General features: G+C 54.2%; 1 protein-coding gene across 2 annotated transcripts in view; it reads right to left on the bottom strand.

Annotated features, from left to right (window-relative positions):
• Window positions 1–6,360: 6,360 nt before the first annotated feature.
• The window catches only part of KLHL25 (kelch like family member 25), a 32,912-nt gene continuing 20,598 nt past the window's right edge, over window positions 6,361–18,674 (bottom strand). The window contains exons 2-3 of one of the 2 annotated variants that reach the window (XM_081292711.1): window positions 13,849–15,653; window positions 6,361–8,127 (exon numbers count right to left, since the gene is read on the bottom strand). In XM_081292711.1, the coding sequence (XP_081148837.1) occupies window positions 13,873–15,642 (1,770 nt within the window). In that variant the 5' untranslated portion in view covers window positions 15,643–15,653 and the 3' untranslated portion in view covers window positions 6,361–8,127; window positions 13,849–13,872. The remainder of the gene's footprint in view (window positions 8,128–13,848; window positions 15,654–18,674) is intronic. The other variant, XM_081292710.1, reaches the window with a different exon arrangement.

The following is an 18,674-nucleotide window of genomic DNA, read 5'->3' on the forward strand; positions in this document are numbered from 1 at the left end:
TTAGCAGAACTCAGACCTCTTGGTGGAGAGCAGGATTGACAGGGACCCACTGCCTACAGAGAGGTCTGTGTGAATGAGAAAAAGGAAGCCAGGCTTGGTGAGTGGAGGGGGAGCTGGGACCCCTGGCACCCCACATCAGGCACAACCCACAGCAGCGCTGGGTTTTGTGCTATGGCTTTTAAAACCTCATTACTCATTACCATCTGTGAGAAGTGGAGAACTTAGGAGTGGAAGAGACTGGCCCCTGGTGCCCTCTGGTCTAACTAGGAAGTAGTTTGGGGCCTGGAGCTGTGAGCCTCAGAGCCCTGGTGTCCATGCTACAGACAGAAAATGGACAGATGAGGGGCTCTCCCCATCTGACAGAGAAGCAACATCCAGAATATATGAAGGACTTCAAAAAGTTAACAAAAGGACAAATAATCCAACCAATAAATGATCTAAAGATCTGAACAGACACTTTCGAAAAGAAGAAATACATTTGTTAAGCATTTCCTCAGTTTCTTTAGATATCAGGAAAATACAAATCAGGACTACACTGAGGTCATCATGTTAAGTGAGATAAGCCAGACACAGACAAGTATGTGTTTCCTATCAAATGTGGAAACTAAAAAAAAAAAAAAGAAGAAGAAGAAAGAAAGGAAAGGAAAAGAAACAAAGAGCCCTGAAAATAACGGGGGAAGAGAATGGAACCATGGGAGGAAAGAAGGGAGAGGACAGGAGCATTAGGAGGGGAAGGCTCCAACCAAGCATGCATGGAAACAACAGAGAAACCCATGGTACTCAGAGTTAATATGTGTTAATAGCTACAGATTTTTAAATATCAGGACCAAGCTTAATACCATATGCATAAAAATCACCTGGTGCAAAGAACTGCTCATAGCTCCAGCTCTCAGGGCTGGCATTTGTCCTCAGTGCCATGGCCCAGAGGACACTCTGTCCTCTGTTCCCTCCCTGGTCCCAGTCCTGGTAGAGACCCCCAAGGGGCATTCAGAGATGTCTGAGCATGTGAGGGCTGTCACCTCTGGGGAGGACTGGCCCTCTGGGCTCAGGGAAGAGGACTGCCAACAGTCAGGGCCTGGAGTTGGTGCACCACAGATGAAATCATTGATCATGGAGCCCATGATATTAGAACAACACTCCTCTTCATTAGCTGTGGAAAGGACAGGGAAGTTGCCCAGCGCCACCCAATTCAACCCAATCAATCAGTTTTTGAGCATCTAAAAAAAAACAAAAACAAACAAACAAAAAACACTGCTCTTTTGTAGCTGCAGACCCTCAGAACTTTAGCTCCAGTCATCCATCCAGCCCAGCCCAGCCCAAGGCCAGAACAAGGTGTCTCCAGTTCGGAGAACAGACCCTGAAACCAAGCTTCAGCTGCTGCCCTATTTGGCTCAGTTTTTCTCTGAAGGCAACTCCTGGCCTCAACAGGCCCGTGTTTCAGTCAAAACATGGTGGGCGAGGGGAGGCCCTAAGCTAGAGGGGCAGAGGCACCTGGGACACACGTGCTGCCCCCTGGCTCCAGGACCAAGGTCTACATCTCGGGACATCCTGATTTCTCAGCCAGAGCCTTAGACTGAGATGATTCAGGAGAGGGACATAGCTCACAAGGTCCTCCTTACTCCCTGAACTATTCCAAACCCAATGTGGATTTGAAGGAAAGAAATATGCATTTTCTTCTTCGAGCCCATCAACAACCCCTCTCGGCAGGGCACCAGCCTTCTTTAACAGAAACAACCCAGAAAGAGAATCTTACCCAAAGTCAGGCAGCTAGAGATGGATGACGCCAGATCTGAATCTAGATCTGCTTGGCTCCCAGGTCAGCTCACCTGCTCAAGACCCTGCCCTTTGACCTCACAGCCTGTCTTTTCCATCAGACCACAGTGCACTCGAACCTCAAAACTCATGCTGAGGGCTGAGGTTGTGGCTCAGTGGTAGAGCATTCACCTGGCTCATGTGTGCCACTGGGTTATATCCTCTGCACCACATAAAAATAAAATAAAGGTATTGTGCCCACCTACAGCTACAAAAATACATATTAAAAAAAAACCCATGCTGACGTAGAACATAGTTCAAAGCATTGACACAAGGAGGAAAAAAGCAACTGGTACAAAGTTCATGGTCATGTAACAAGCCACCAACATACAAACCAATAGAGGGGAATCGGCACTGTGGTTATGTACAGGGGACGAGCTGCATGGGTTGTGACATAGTGAAAGGTCAATGTGCTTGGCCAAATAACCACACAGCAAAAAGAGCTTTTGAACACTTCCTGAGCCCCATGCACTGTTTGCAGGACCCTATGAGTCCTAAGACCCACATGTGCCCTTAACTCACTCAATTCTCATAAAAATCACTGAAATGGCCATGCCTAATGTCCCAGATTTGGTAACAGAGACACAAGGAACTGAAGTGCCTTGTTGAAGGACACAGATAATTTGGGATGCTCTGCCATGGCGTGTGTGATTGCTACATGGTCACATCTACAGGGATGGTGTGGAGTGCACAAAAGAGAGCCCAGCAGAGACGTCTGTATTGGTGAGCAGAGTTCCAAAGTGTGTGCACACTGACCTCAGATAGAAGTGCACCTAGAAGGGGTAAGGAGAGCGGGCTGTGAGACCAGCTCCCCTCCTCTGCCACCTTACTTCATATATATATATATATATATATATATATATATATATATATATGTGTGTGTGTGTGTGTGTGTGTGTGTGTGTGTGTGTGTGTGTGTTATATTTTTTACATTTTTTTCTTTTTTAACAAAGTTGGCCAGTAAGTTCTAGCTTTGGCAAGCACCTGGTGGCCAAGTGAGTGAATAAAGAATAAGATAAGGGTGTGGGGGGGTGGCACATGCCTGTAATTCCAGGGACTGAAACAGGAGGATTACAAGTTGGAGGCCCCAAGTAACTTAGTGAGACCCTGTCTCAAAAGAGCTGAAGTTACAGCTCAGTGGTAAAGCACCCATGGGTTCAACCCCCAGTGCTAAAACAAAAAAACAAAAAATAAACAAACAAGATATATATGAATGGCTGACCCTAGCATAGCTATTGAGCCTCAGTTTCCAAATTAAGGAAGTGGGCCCTGCCTCTATGGATCCCCCATCACCCATGGGTACAGGACATTCAGAGCTCCTATCAGGCTCAGCAATCACTTCCGCTGGCCCAGGGCTGGTCTGAAGTGAAATCCAGGAGCAGCTCTGTGCAGCCAGGAAAGGCCTCCAGGCAGACTCCATTGGGCCTGAGGGAGCTCCTATGAGCCTAACATGGGAGACTCAGCTTGCTGAGTGGTTCTCCAGAGCTGACTTCAGGACACTCACCGTAAAGCCGGACTGGTGCTGTCGGAGTGTGCAAGAGGGCAGGAGAAGGGGAGCAGGTGCACTATGGGAGAGGAAACCCTAACTATTCTAGGCCTGTGAGTCAAGTCCTTGGCTCCCTTGGAAGCTGCATGTACTTGCTTCTCCCTGGATCTGGACCCCAGAAAGGAACATGTTGCTGTACCTGGCTTGAGTCCTGGATAGGGCACTGTAGCAGCCTGCAGCCACTGGCTTTCCCCTCCACTGAGCTATGACCCATGGTACCCACAGGGATAAGACTGAGTCTTCTGAGCATGCTGCATCCTCCTGATATCCAAGGACAGAGCTTAAGAGGATGCTCTTATTTATTACTGCAGGAGATTGAATCCAGAGCCTCCTCCATGCTATGTACATGCTCTACCACTGAGCTGCACCCCACAAAAAACACAGTAGAGGCACCTGTTGTAACCAATCTACTAGGGCTTCCATAACTTAGCTCCACAAACTGAGTAGGTTCAACAACAGAAACATTCTCACCCACCTGGAGGCTAGAAGTTGGAGTTCAAGCATGGATGGGCCCAAATTCTCTTGTAGGCACCTGAGAAGAATTCATTCACGCCTCTGGGCTGCTGGTACCATAACCTGAATTTTCACATGACTCACATCCTGGAAAACTCACCCGGAACCACTCCGGGCTCCCTGGGCAGAGCCTGAATTTCTGAATGTGCTGAGAGTGGGATGAGGTGGTCAAGTGGGGCTGAGGCCACCCTCCTCTGAGGGCCCACCCATCATTCTCCTGCCAATGGGGCAGGACTGGGGACCATCTGGATGGATGGAGCATGAAATTCCCTTACCACACAGAATACCCACCCAGGGACGACCCAGATGCACAGAAGTTTCTTTCCAAACAGATTACAGACGATTGCTTCTTTAAAGGTTCTTTCTTTGCCTATCAGGACTCACAACTGTGGGTGTTGAGCAAGAGCTGGTTGTTGTGACACTGGGTTGAGGAGTCTGGGCTCCCCTCTCAGCTTCTTGGTGGAGGAAAGTCCCTCTGAATACAGGGAAACCTGGCTGAACGTAGCATGGAAGCAGCTGGCTACCCTCTACTTGCCCTGTTCATGTGGTGTCCCCAGCAGGCCTGCAGGATGCTGAAGCCTCTGAAATGGCCAGTTCTATTGCCACAACCCAGGAAAGCTCCATCTGCCATCTAGGAACTCAAGTCTCCAGGGAAACCTGCCCCACACCGATGGACAGAGAGGGCTCCTTCCTTCCCAAAGCCCCATCCAGATTCAGTCTGGCTCCCGAAAGGCCACGTTCTAGGCCTGCCGGTCAATGACTGGGGGCAATCTCCCACTCCGCCCTTGAGCAGTGCATGGATTGGTCTACTACTGTAGCCATTTCCCCGATATCAGGGCTCTGCAGGTGCTGGCCATGTGTTTAGTGCTTTCCAGAACCTGACTTCAGTTCCTTCTATTAACCCCGCATCAGCAAGTCTAACTAGAGAAGCAAATGGTATAACCAAGGGTGAGGTCATCAGACCTGAGACCAGGCAAGCCAAGCCCCAGTGGCCATATTCTATGGGTGACAACGTGGCATTTACTACTACTGAGACCTTGGGCAAGTTCCTGTGGCCTCTGAGAAAAAAGAGGTCAAGAGGGTCACTGTGAGGGTTAAAGGAGGTAATTATACAAAGTACTGGCCAGGGGACAACACTCATGAGCAGAGCCAGCTCTCAATGTTTGGACTCAGTAGCTCCCTGAGAAGAGGAGGCAGGTCAGCTTGAGCAGGTTCCTTTCAAGTTTAGACCAACTTGTAGATGAGGGGTCTGTTACCTGTCCATCTTCCCTCTTCTAGTAACAAGAGTCCTGGGGTTGAAGCTGGGCACTTCCCAGCCTCCCCAGAGGCCACACATCTTGAAAGGGCACAGAAGTTATGTTGCAACTTGTGAGTCATGCCCTTAGGGGCTTGTCTGTCCCTGCCTCCTCTCCCCTTTCTACCACCTGGAATGACAATGGGATGGCAGGAGCTGGGAGGACCATGTGGTAACAGGAAATAGGGCACTGCCTGGAAGATGGTGGGACAATGAGAGAAGCCTGGGTCTGCTGATGCTCACACTGTCACTACACAGCAGGCCACCTCTCCTGTCTGGGCTGCATTTACAGCAGTCTAACCAGAGGCCAAGCCTTGGCTTCTGCTGCCAAGGAACTGGCCGCATCCACTGTGGTATCCCCACCAACGGTGTAGGAGTAGGTGGTGTGTGGGGTGGACGAGGATGTCCCTCCCGGGGCCTTGCCTCAGGGGCTGTGGCAAATAGGACCACTCTGCTCTTGGCTCATCTACTTATATAACACACTCTTGTGATACACGCAGGGAAGTGCTCCATTCAAAGTCACAAGAAAACGGACATCACACCCTCCTTCAGCATCTGGATCACTTCTTCATACCCTGAAGGCCCCATGTGGATTCTGTGGGTCTGCGTTTCAAGGGCCACCACTGAAGCTGAGCATCACGCTGCAGTCAGTCGGCATCCTCCCCGCCACAGGCCACTTGGCTACGTTGCTTAGGGCTGTGCTGAGGGGTGCTGACGCCCACACAGCTGCTTCACTTGCAGGAGGGGCATTCCTGCATTTAGTGTGAAAAGCGCAGAGAAGTGGTGACAGGAGTGCTGTGGCATAACTACTGAGGGCCCACCCTGCAGTCAGGCGTGCTGAGGTCTGAAAGCTGCCTGAAGTCACACCCACTTCATGGCGCTTGTTGCTTTCACATCTATGTGCCAATCAGGAGCCCACACTGCACAAAAAACACCTGTTGAAAGGGATGGAGTTACACTTCCAACTGAGGAGGGGGAGCAGCATCGGGATGCTCCAAGATCAACGCAAAGGGTTCTGGGGCAACAACACTCAAGGAGGAAGAAGAACCCTCTCCTCCTGTGGGTTCTCCACAGGCCCCAAATCAGACGCCAACAGGCACACCCTAGGCCCTGGTGGCGGGCAGGAACTCAAGTCTGCCAAAACTGGTCCCAGCACCCAAGGAAGACCAAGACTTTCTGAACTCTTTTTTATTAAGTTAGAAAACTGATAAAAGCAACACATTTTGGGGGAAAGCACCATGGCTGGGTCCTTTGTGCTGTGAGAAGTGTGCTTTATCTCGGCTCAGCAGCCCACGCGGTCAAGGGCCACTCCCTGCAGGCCTGCAGATCTTCCACCAGCTACAGGGCCCAAGAGCCCCAAGTTCTCCAGCAGCTTAGCCGCCTGGGGCACGGCCTGAGAGCACAGGCTGGCCTCTGGAAAGGGTGGGGTGTGGGGTCTAAGGTACCACCGGAAGCAACTGCCACTTCCAGCTCTCTCCTGGTGGGTGACTGATTATTGGAGCACATCCACAGGCAAACCCAGCCCAAAGTCCCACTCCCCAAAAGACACCCACAGGGGCAGCACCGGTGTAGAGGTATGGGGACATTTGGGGTCATTAAGTAACTGGTCTGTACCCCCTTCTCTATCAGCAGCATAGCCCACTTGAATCCCACTCCTGAGCCAGACAAGCAGCACATGCAAATAGCAGGTGGCCTGGGAAGCCACAGGTCAGGGAGCCCTGCCCAGCCCCCTACCATGGTACCACGTCCCTGTTTCCCTCAGATGGTGGATAGAATGAGTGAAGGATGAGACTGAAGTCTGACACCAGGTGTCAGAAGCTGACCTCCATGCAGTCTGAATTCTTTGAGTACACTGATGAGGGGCTCCCCAAGAACAGGAGGTGAAAGCAATAAACAAGTGCTTGGCAATTCTCTCGGGACCATTCTATTACTTTCTGAGCTCACAGAGCAAATGGGTCAGGATGCAGTGTCACCAGTTACAAGGACAAACCACCAGAGAGGACAGTGGGCACTGGCTGGAGGCCTGTCACCAACCTCCTACTGAGACGAACCTGGCCATGGAGTATCTGTAACGGGTGCCCTCTGGTAATTCTGTTATCCCCAGCTCACAGCTGCTCCTAGTCTTAGAGGGCAGGGCCACCACCTGAGGACAGGTGTGATCTCCCGAAAGAGCCCTTGGTGCTGTTGATGGGTGCGGTCCCATCAGGAGAGGGAGTCACTACTGCCTCTTAGGGTGGGCTGAGGGGACAGTTCCTAGGCCTCCAGTCTTGCTGAGTTGACCCCAGCCTCCTGGGCACAGCATCCCGGGGCCAGGTCCCCAGTGGGCTAAGGTTTGAGGGCCTCACGGGGCAGGAATCTCCCCTTTGGCCTTGGGGGTCTGAGTGCATGTGCTAATGAAGACTTGCGGATGTCAACAAGGTCACTAGGTGGGGTTTCTGCCTTTATGAAAGCCATGCTGTTTTCTCCTCAGCAGCCTTCTGCTCACTCTGGTGGACATGCCTCCCCGAGGCCTGGGACAGCAGCTGTGGGTGACATTACAGCTTCCCACAGAGCAGCCCTAGAATCCAAGGCTGTGCCATCAGTGCTAAGTGACCCAAAGCTCTCCTGTGCTGCCACCCCACCCCTTCTCTGCCCTTGACCTCCCAGCCCAAGTCCAGGACTTGCTGACAGATGACCTCGAGCCTTTGCAGGTGTGTCCTCCCCAAAGGCCCAGGGCAGTTTTGCTGGCACCCTGTCCTCTGGCTGCTCTTCTTCCATGCAAACCACTCGAAGCTGAAGAGGCTTCCAGGGCCGCAGGACGCTTGTCTGGTCGAAAGCTCAGAACAGCCTCGAGGTTGCTGCTGCCGGGAGCTGGTGCAGTCGGCTTCTGGCCACTCGGAGAGCTCTGCACTGTGGCAGCGGGGTCCAGGCCACTCTGTGAAAGTGAGGGCCGCAGCCGCGGGGCAGGAGAGACACGCAGAGTCTGTGGAGGAGAGAATGGGAGAGAATGAAAGAACGAATCAGTGGCCATGTTCTTCTGTCCTAAACTGGAACAAAATCAAGAGGCGCTGACAGCAGAAGTCCAGGAGTAAGAACAGGGCTCTACCTCACCAGCTGCACGGAGGTTTCCTCACCTGCAATGTGGGGCACCACCTATCTGCCCTTCATTCATCCCAAACCACATTCCCTACACACTCTCCCGCTGTTGGGCACCCTGGAGACCTGGGGGCACAGGAAGGCAAACAGACACAGCCACTGTCTCCATCCATGTCCTTGTGGGGGAAACCGCAGACTTGGACAGATAATTATACAGAGAGAAGTGCTACAAGTAACAAATTTAAAAATGAGAGTAGAGCCAGGGCCTTCATTTTATTTTGGTGGAGGACGTGGGAAGTGAGTAATATTTAACCTGAGACCAGAAGGATGGGCAGGAGTAAGCTAGAGGGGAACGGCAGCCCAGACACAAGGAACAGCATGTGCAAAGACCCTGAGGTGAGAATTTGGCACATTTGAAAATATAAATAAAAGTAGGCTGGTGAGGCAGAAACACAAGGGCAGATGGAGGGTCTGCAAGAAGTGGGGAGAGCAGGCATGTGGTCGGCCATGCTGTTAAGAGGAATAAGTGACAGACAGGCTGTGGACAGTAGCCAGCACGCTCATTTGTGCTGTAGACATTTACTGCACAGCCTCTTGACTCCAGGCTGTGGGGACACAGTGGGGACCAGGTGAGACTGTCCCTATGGTCAGGAAGCTCACACTCCTGTGCTGTGTTCTCTATCAATATGCATCCGCTTTGAGCAGCAGTGCTTCTCCTGGAAGTGAGGAGATGCCTTCCAGAGAAGCTGAGAATCCAAGGGCTGGGAGAGGCTTGGTGGGGAGCAGCCCTGAAGCAGGGAGAAGAGCTGACTTGCTGCTCTGGTTCTCAGAGCTCAGCAAATCCTTGCCCTGAGGGGGGACGTGGCTGGAGCTGTGAGCCCAGGAGACATCCCCTGGCCAGGCTGTAGCTCCTGAGTGAATTTAGACAGACACACCCTACAGGACAGAGCACAGGGCAGGTGGAGGACCTGGATGAGAGGGCGAAGCCCTCAGGGCAGCAAGGGAGAAGCCCCCACAGATAGCAGATCTGCTGGGCAGGGTTTCTCAAAGGAGGGTCCCCTGTATTAAGGGGAGGGGTTAGAATCCTCCATGAGGGTCTTCTGGTGCACCTGTGTCCCCTCACAATTTCAGTGCCCAACAAGCTCTGACTCTGCTCAGCCTCTGCTCAGCTGCCTTTAGAGCTGTGGGCTCCGAGGCAGCTCTAAACCAAGGAGTCACAGCTGAGCCCCAAATGCCAGGCTGCCCCAGGGGCTCCTGGGGCACAGACAGGCTGTGCTCCCTAACAGCCCTGCCCATGCAGCCTTCACTCCAAAAGGCAGAGGCAGTACAGTCTCCGCAAAATATCCTGGGTGCTCCAGTCTCAGGGGTCTTTGGGCGTGTGTTGCATTTAACCCGTACGTCTGTGCTGCTTAGCAGCTGCTTAGACTGCGAACACAGGAGCTTTTATTTAGTTGTACGTTTCTATGTATTTAAGTAACATCGTTAAAAAAAAAAACAACCAAAAAACTGAAACCAGCACTGGGGATTCCTGCCCTGTAGGAATCCCCATCTCCAGGTGCCAGCAAGTTTCTAGATGCCTGTGCTGGGCTGGCAAGGTAGCTGCTGTGTTCTCAGTGGACTGGTGAAGGCCCCACAAATTCCTCCGAGTTTCTCCCAAATCACGAGGCACCCCTCGTGATGCTCTAGATGGCATCACCAGAGCTCCAGGGCCTGGCTGCTCAAGGTCCCCCTGAGAGGGCCATCCCAGCCACTGGGCCCCACCTCAGCATATCACACGCTGCATGTGGGTCCCCTCAGGGCAAGGCCCCACTGCCACCAGTGCCGGGGTGAGAGGGAGAGATGGTGCCCTGAAGACTGGGCACCCAGGGAGCCACAAGCTAGGCTTCTGTGCTCCCTGTCCCATCACCCAGCTGCTCTCAGGTTCATCCCAAGGTCGTCCCCAAGGGGGCCTCCTGATTCTTGGCAGCCTCTTCTCTGAGGCCAATGAAACAAACCCCCGCCGTGGAAGATGGTCTGGTCGTCCCCCACTGCCTGGGCAGCAGGCGCAGCCAAGGCCTGGGCTGAGGGCTGCTGGTGCGGGTCTGCCTGTGGACTTGCACTGCCCTAAGGAGACCCGGGTGCCATCCTATTCCTAGGCTTCTCACAGGCACAACTGACCCCAGGCTCCTGGAGGGACAGGCTCCCCTAGTGACTCAGCTGAGACTGGAGCCCCTGAGCCCTGCGAGGAGGAGATGAGCTCTCATGGCCTGGATGCCAGCACTGATGTCCTGAAGCCTGTGAGGGAGGGAGGTGGGAGGGAGGGACATGGGGAGCTGGAGAAGAGGTAAAAGGAGAGGACGTTTGTGACAAGTCCACCCTCAGCAGGCAATCCAGGGAGATGGGGGCACACCTAGCTCCAGGGTCCCACTGCCAACCATCCCTAGGGACACGGATCTTACTATGACACTAGAGTGAATGTGCTGGCCCCAGAGGTCAAGGTCCTGATGGTGCTCAATTTTCAACATAGCAATGCCCTGTCCCACTGTGCTGCTGAAGGGCCACTCCATGCCTCGCAGGACCTGAGGATGCCCGGTGACTCTCCCCAGAGATTCCTGCAGGGGTGGGGCACGCCTAGGGCCCAGGTCCTGCTTCAACCCTCCTAGGATGGTCGCCTGATGCCAGCTATCAGCCTTCACAGTCAGGTGGTAGCAACAGATATGACAAGTTGTTCTGGGAGGACTAGGGAAGGACAAAGATACTCAGTGCAGACGCAGCCCCTAGCAAGAGCTCCACATGGAGCAAGGAGGCCACCAGAGGTGCTGAGAAGCTGCCACCTGCAGGGGACCTTGGCTAGTGGCTCCTGGAGCTGCATCTGCACAAGGCATGATGGACGGAGTTCTACAGGCACAGGGAGAGCTACATTTCTGGGGAGGACCTTCATCTGGACCCCCACCCGCTGCTACTTGCCAGGAAAGGCTGGAAGAACAGGAGAGGGACATGTAATTGGGGGGAGAGGGCTGAGACCACTTCTAGATGAGGTCCTGGTCGGTGGCTAAGTTGGGGGCTCTCCTCCAGCTCAGTCCACTTCTCAGGGAGCCAAGGGCAGGTGTGGATGGCCACCCAGAACATGGGAAGGGCCAGGCAAGTGCCCTGAGTGTCAGCTCTCTGCCCTGCTTGCTTGGCATTGAGTGTGGCTCTCCCGAGGAGAACCTGCCTTTAAGTAGAACCTGGAGCTGTCCAGGCAGGAGAAGGGGCATAGGAGCAGTCACCTGCAGAGCCTGGAACAACCCAGCATTGACCAGAGGGGACAGGAGTCAGAGGAGGAGAGGTCTAGACAGAGGGGGGCTGCAAGGAGGACTCCACTTGGCTGCTAGGGCTCATGAAAAGGACATAGAGCCACAGCTGGGGCCCCAGAGCAACCTGGAGCTCCCACTGCAGGAGCTCAGGATGCCTGCAGCCTGAATGCCTTGGAGACAGGCTCTGGAAAGCAGGGTTTGGGAGTGGCTTCCTAGGCCCATCTAGAATGGGCTGGCTCTTGTGCAATTAGCCCACTTCCTCATCCCTAAAGTGGGGCTGATAACAGCACCCCACCATGCATCAGGGAAGACTGACTAAAGGGACAAGCCTCTGCAGCACTCTGGTGGGCATGCGAAGGTACCCGGATTATAGCAATTGCAACTGTGAGGATGGGCTAGGGACATCGAGGCCCTTGTAGTGCAGTGTCCCAAAGCTGTCATCGTGACATCATCATCCTCCCCCTTAGAAAAGCAGCATCTGATGCTGGCCCCTCACTTGATCTCTAGCCACGTACTTCGAGCCACACAATATGCATTCCCACTGTCCAGACAGGAAAGCCGAGCCCCTGGCATGGAATAATCTGCCCAGCGTCAAGCAACCAGTAAGAGTCAGAGCCAATGTGTGCTTCCCTTCTAGGGTCCCCAGAGCACAGAAATTCCTGAAAACCACATGGTTTGCCAGGTCCAGCTGAGCTGCCCCCACCCCAGCAGGCAGGGACAGGCAGCAGGGACATGATCCAGGGGTGGGCAGCCTCCCTGCTCCTACCCTTCCCCCTTGAGTCATGTCACTGATCCGTGCGCTCAGGATTCCAAAGATGGACAGAGACACACACACCCTCCCCCGCCCCAGTCTAAGTGGGGCCTCCACCCTGCAGGTGACCTAACACCCCAGGTTTCTAAGCCACCTAGAGTCAGAAAAGGTCATCAATCAGAGATGTCAATATCCTCCTTGAAGCTTACTCCCCATGGGACCAAGAAATTTGGCAGGGTAAGATTTTTCTCCCAAAGAAGAAAGCAGATTAAAACAAAACAAAACAAATCCAAAAGGCCATAAAGAGAACCAAGGGCAGATCTTACTCAGGCTGAGCTTGGCACCCTGTGCTTACTGACCTGATGCCTGCCAGACCCTTAGTGATTCAAAGGCTTGGCTGGATCTCATTTAAGGGCTGAGACATCAGCTTTTGTTTAGGAGCTAAGAAGGACTGCTGTCACTGTGTACAGCTTTCAAGCATTTGTTTCAGTGACTGCCTATCCATTGAGGAAATTAATATTTTGGCTCTGGCTACCTCCTGGCACAGTTCCTATGACCTAGGCTGAAGGGGTCTGGGCCTGAGCCTGCACAGGGGGTCTTTCAGCCCTGTAAGAGCAGGAGGCGGGTGGGGCCAGATCAGAGCTAGGTCGCTGGTGCAGCTGGGGGAACAAAAACATCTTGGCCCCATGCAGGAAGGCTCTTCCAGGCCTCCTCTCCTGCTGCTAGACTACACCTCCAGCTTCCCAGGCCCCTGGGGGTCACCCTCCATTCTCCATCCTAGGTGTGCACAGGAGGAGGGCTCTAAGATGGGACATAGGAAAAGAACTAATGACATGCCAGCCTTTCCCAGGGCCTTACTATGGAGAGCATGTCTAGCATCTAGAACCCTTCCTCTGGTGCCTAAGAACCCACCACCCTTGCTGGTGCCTCCTGAAGCATCCTGCCAGGCTGGCTTGGACACTCCCTTCCAGTTTTGGTACTTGCCACTTGATGTTGCCTCTGACCAGCTGCAGGAAAAACCACACCCCCCTCAGAAGAGGCGGGGCCAGAGCAGACCTTCCTCCCACTGTTCCTTCCCCTCACTAGACTCTTTGCCCATCCCAGACCTGGCCTAAGTCCTGGTGTCTCCTCTCCCTCCTTTCACCCTCCTGAGAGCCTAATGTGTCATACGGCTTTCTCTGTCTGTGGCACCTTTACTGGTTTCCATTTAACAATTTCTCACAACCGTGGTCCTAAGAACAGAGACCAACAGACTCATGGGCACCTGCTCCATGGCAACCCCCACTCTGAGGCCTGGAGGAATGGCCTCCCTTAATTCACATGCCCACCTACCTGCCTGCTGTCAGGAAGGCCTCCTCTCCAACTCACACATGAAACAGAGAGAGAAATTCCCTTGCACGCCAGCAAGCATGCCACCCTGGCCTCAACCCAGGGTCACCTGTCCCTAAATCCCAGTCATCTGCTCTTCACCTAGCCTTCCCTGGAAGATACAGCAACCACTATCCAGAGGGGGAACAAGCAGAAGTGTGTCTCCCCTGGTCCTTCTGGGGGCTCAGAGCAGTCCCAGGCTGCTGGGGCTCACCTGGCTGGGCTCTACAGGTGCTCCTCACGCCGGCAGGTGCTTCCAGGTGCTGACAAAGGCCGTGGGGATGAGTGAGTAGGGCACGGTGGTGATGCAGTTCCACGTGTCCGAAGTGGGGTCATAGCAGTCTAGGGTCTTACACCTCTGGGTTCCAAAGTAGCCCCCGACCACGTAGAGCTTGTTTCCTGAAGCCAGGGCATGGCAGGACATACGCTTGGCAGTCATGTCACCGATCCGTGTCCACTGGTTGGTCTCACAGTCGAAGCGGTAGGCTGAGGCAGCTGTGAATTCTGTGTCACCTCCCATGATGAAGATCTGGCTGCCCAGGACAGCAGCAGCTGTGTACCGCCAAGGTTGGGGACACTCAGCCTTGATAGTCCACCGGTTTTCTGATGGGTCATAGCACTGGACTTTGGATACCATGTCTCGGTGGATGCTGGTCCCTCCAAAAACAAAAAGCTTCAGCTTGGCGCTTACCACTGCAGCATTGCTGACACCGTCCCTCAGTGGGGCAACCATCGTCCATTTGTTGGCTCCAGGGTCATATTTCTCTACCTGCTTCAGGGAGACTGAAGGCGAGGCCGGGAAGACGCCAGCCAGGGACGTGTGTCCCCCTACCACATACAGACAGTTCTCCAGTTCAGCCGAGCCATGGCCAAAGCGAGCGATCAGCATGGGTGCTGCCTTGGACCACTCCTCATGGACAGTATCATACACCCAGACATCCTTGGAGACCCCATTCTCGGAGCCCCTGCCTCCCGTCACATAGACCTTGCAGCCGATTGCAGAGGCACTGAACTCCTTCCGGGGGCTGGGCAAGTCTGCCTTGGGGATGATCTCCTTGGCCTTATGGTCCACCTGGTAGATCTTGTCACACATGAAGGTCTGGCCCCCCAGGATGAGCAGCGTGTGGCCTGCCTTGCGTGGCCGGGCACAAGGGCTGGTGACCACCCCATCATTCTGCAGGATCTTGGTCTTGCAGTGGAGGGCCTCGTCTATGATGAGTTTGGTGCGCTCGTCCGCCATGAGGAGGGCCTCGCCGGAGACCGCCTCCTTCAGGCAATCCGACGGCAGCAGGGCCAGCCGCACACTGCGCAGGAGCTCGGGCAGGTGGGCCTTCCGCTCCTCCAGGTCGTGCTTCACCCACTGGAGGATGGCTTCAAAGACCACCCGCTCGTCCTCGGTCTCCAGCTCATCGCTGGAGATGAGGTCCAGCAGCGTGTCCTTGGACAGGCTATTGAAGTCCTCACTCTGCCGCACCGTCTCGAAGTGCACCAGGCACATTCGCCAGGAGAACTCGTAGAGCCGGCGGCACTGGTGGGCGTCCGACAGCAGCATCATGCCTAGGCAGTTGGAGGGGAAGAGGTTCTTCTCCAGGAACTCGGCGGCCGCGTCCCGCACGTCATGGAACTGCAGCATGTCGCCGGCCTCCAGCAGCGACTCGGCATTCTCCTCGTTGATGACGATGCGGGAGGAGTAGGCAAAGTCCAGCAGCAGCTCCAGCACCTCGGGGTGCAGGTTGTCTTGGAAGTTGACCGTGTCATCCCGGCTCTCCCGCAGGCCGTGACTGAACATGGCCTCGAAGTAGCGGCTGGAGGCGGCCAATACGGCCCGGTGGCAGGGGAAGGCGCGGTCGCCCGCCCAGAGTGTGACGTCGGTGAACATGCGGTGCTTGCGCAGCGTGTTGAGGTGGGCCAGCACGCAGTCGGGGTGGGAGGCCTTGTGGAACAGGGTGATGTTCATGGAGCCCGTACTGCTCCGTGACTTGCGGGTCTCGTGGACGCTGACCGACATGGTGCGCCAAACTGCAGGGGGAGGGACACAGGTGAGAGAGGCCTCTCCTGCCCACAGGCCCTCTTGGTGGCCCGGCCTTCAGCCCCCAGCCCCCAGCCCCACACACCCTAGCCTCTCCTTCCCCTCCAGTCTGCTCAGCTCTGGCAAACCATCCCCACTCCCTCAGCCACACCTCTAAGAACAATGGGCACCAAGGGTCTCTCTCTGCCCTGGAGAAACTGATTTTGTTCCTAGGTTGGAAACACTAGGACACATCTTTGGGCTGAAGATGAGCCATCCCTGGGGTAAGCTCCAACTAGGGCTGCCTCTCCTAGTGAAGAGCACAGGGGAGGCATCCTGATTTGTGTAGACAGAGGCCAAGGGAGCGCTCAGTAGCATGTGCCCTTGACCACACTGCATGCTCAGGAGTCCTTGGTTGAAGGGTCTCTTGTGAGCCCCATTGTTTAGTGAGAGCAGCCCAGGCTCAGGCAGAGCAGCTATGCCAGGAGCCAGGGCCAGGTATCCCATGCAGGCTGTCCACTTCTGAGGCCCGTCTCTACCCTCAGTTAGCATATGGAGGCTTGGATTCCTGGAGAATTGGCCATGGGGGACTTTTTAAACATGTTCCCTAGGACCAGTTAGCACCCCAGCAGAACCTTCCATATTCCCACCCCCACTCCCATCCTGTGCTAGCCTGCAAACAGTAGGAGCCAAACACCCCCTTCTCCCCAAATGTTCAGTGTGGATATGTTCTCCAAATCCAGGGGTCTGCAGAAACCTCTGCACCTAGCTGGGATGAGTGAGGGTTTGGAGGTGAGGCCAGTTCACCAGTGACTCACCCTGGGGAGCAAGACAAAGGCCTGGGGCGACAGTGAGACACTCTCAGCACCAAAGCAGCCATAACACTCAAAGCCTACAGTCCCTTCCTGATCCCTCTAGGTAACCACAGAATCTTGGCCACCAAGGGTGTGTCTCCTGCCTCCTGTTCTGCTGGGCACCACAACTGTGCAACTGGACTGGCAGAGGTTCACCACCTGCTTCAATCTGGAGGGTTCAAAGCACTTTGGCTTTGATCCAAATTCAATTAAATTCAAATTTGGGAAAAATTCCAAAGCATTTTAAAGTCCAGCAAGACCCAGTTTAGTGTTGTCAAAGGAAGTTCTCACCAACAAGACAGGAAAAATCACACGCCTCAAGAAAACGCAGCCAAGAAGCAAACTGCATTCCTGTATCCTGACCTCCCAAAGCCTGTGCTGCTTTCCTCCCACTAGCAGTGGTAGGCACAAGGAAGTTTCTTCTTCACTTTTAATTTTCAAAAGTATATAACTCCCCTTGCCCCCACCCAAAGTCAATTTTCTACTTAAGTATAATCTGGTAACGGAAGGAAGCGATTTCATGCTTCAGTGAAGTTGTAAATTAGCGTCCAACTTCGTTTTTCTCTCTCCTTCCTTGGCAAAGAACCAGAGAAGCCACAAACTAATGTAATCAGAGCTGCGTGGGTGAAGTCCCTGCTCCTGGCCTTGCTGCTTAGGCCCCCAAGATCCAGGCAGACCCTGGGCCAGGGACCTTCCACAGATACTGCTATGTGAAGCTGCACACCCGAGGTCATGAAGGTCACCTGCCTGGGAGCGGGGGCGAGGATGCTATCCGGCTGTGTACAGGGATCTCTGCCACGCCCACACTCTGCCTGGGGCACCTCTCCCCTTCTCTGTACCTCAGTCCTTTCTTCTCTAAAGTCGAAGCCTCATTCAGCTCAGGCCTCTGTGATTCCCTCACTGGGCAATTCTTGCTCAAGCCTGCCCTGAAGCTGAGGCCCTAGGATATGGAGTCATGGAGGCTGAGATGCTGTGCTGACCAGTAAGTTGGAGGCTTTGTCAAGAGCCCTGACCCGTGGGAATTGCCCAATATGAACTGTGGACCCTGTAATGCGTTTCCCCAAATCTTGCTGTGATTGCTAAATCCTCATTCCCTCTTCTACTCCCTCAATCCCTGGCCTCTTTCCCCAGTGTGGCCATTCACCCGGGAGCCCTATCCTACCCCTCTCCGTGAGGGCCATTTTATGAGGCAAGTGTTGCCTCTGACTTGTAGACCAGGTTGGGGGGGGGCAGAATGTGGGCTCCAAGCCAAGGACTAAGAAGGACTCTGGGACTCTCAGGCCCAAGCCCTCTTTCCTCCAGGGGCATGTGGGCTCCACCAGTTAGCACAAGACCTGACCCCCAATGGGTGGTGAGGGTAGAGTTCTTGCTTTCCCCACGGCTGTGAGGACAATATACCCCAAGCTTGCAGATGGAGGCCTGAGGGGTTTTCTGGTGTGGGCAGTGCCTCACATGCAGTAATCCCCTCCCTAGGCCCTTACAAATCCCAGGTCTGTGCTCTCCAGGCAGGTGATCCTGGGCTGCAGGGCCTCCACACTGGTGTTCACAGGGCACTGGTGAGGACATCCAGGTGGAGGCTCCATTCAGAGGGGTTACAGGTAAGCTCAACAGACTGAGGAAGTGCCAAAGTGGGGTTAAATCCCAACAACTGCTCTGAGAAGGCCATACAGTAGTGACCTCTTCAGAGCCCGAGATGACCAGTGTCTTGCTAAACTCACCATGAATGCCTGCTTGATAACAGACACCAACAACTCTCCCTGTACCACAGCAGGTTCCTGCTTCCCATCAGCTGCCAGCCTGGGGGCCCCTCTGGGCCCAGAGCAGCAGAGGCACCTGCCTGGCTGTTTCTCAGCTTCCCACCTCCTTTGGACAGCACCTGCCTCGGGGTCAGTCTCCCAGTGACAGTAGCCATTGCCTCGCCATATCCCAAGTGAAGCACTTGGACCCAATATTCAGATAAGGAATACTAAGGCCCACACACATTCCAAACCTGTTATTTAGTATTGTCTCCCTAACTGCACAGGAGGCCCAGCAAAGCAGGGACCATGTGCAGTGCGCAATGATGCGCCTCAGCACCCAGCATGAACAGCAGTCCCTCAATTTGATGGAATGGACCCATCTGTCCCTTTCTCTGGTGGTGAGACAGTCCTGAGAGACATTCAGCACATGAAACTCACT

Source organism: Spermophilus citellus (genome assembly GCF_964194105.1).
Source record: "Spermophilus citellus genome assembly, chromosome: 4".
Classification (NCBI taxonomy): Eukaryota; Metazoa; Chordata; class Mammalia; order Rodentia; family Sciuridae; genus Spermophilus; species Spermophilus citellus.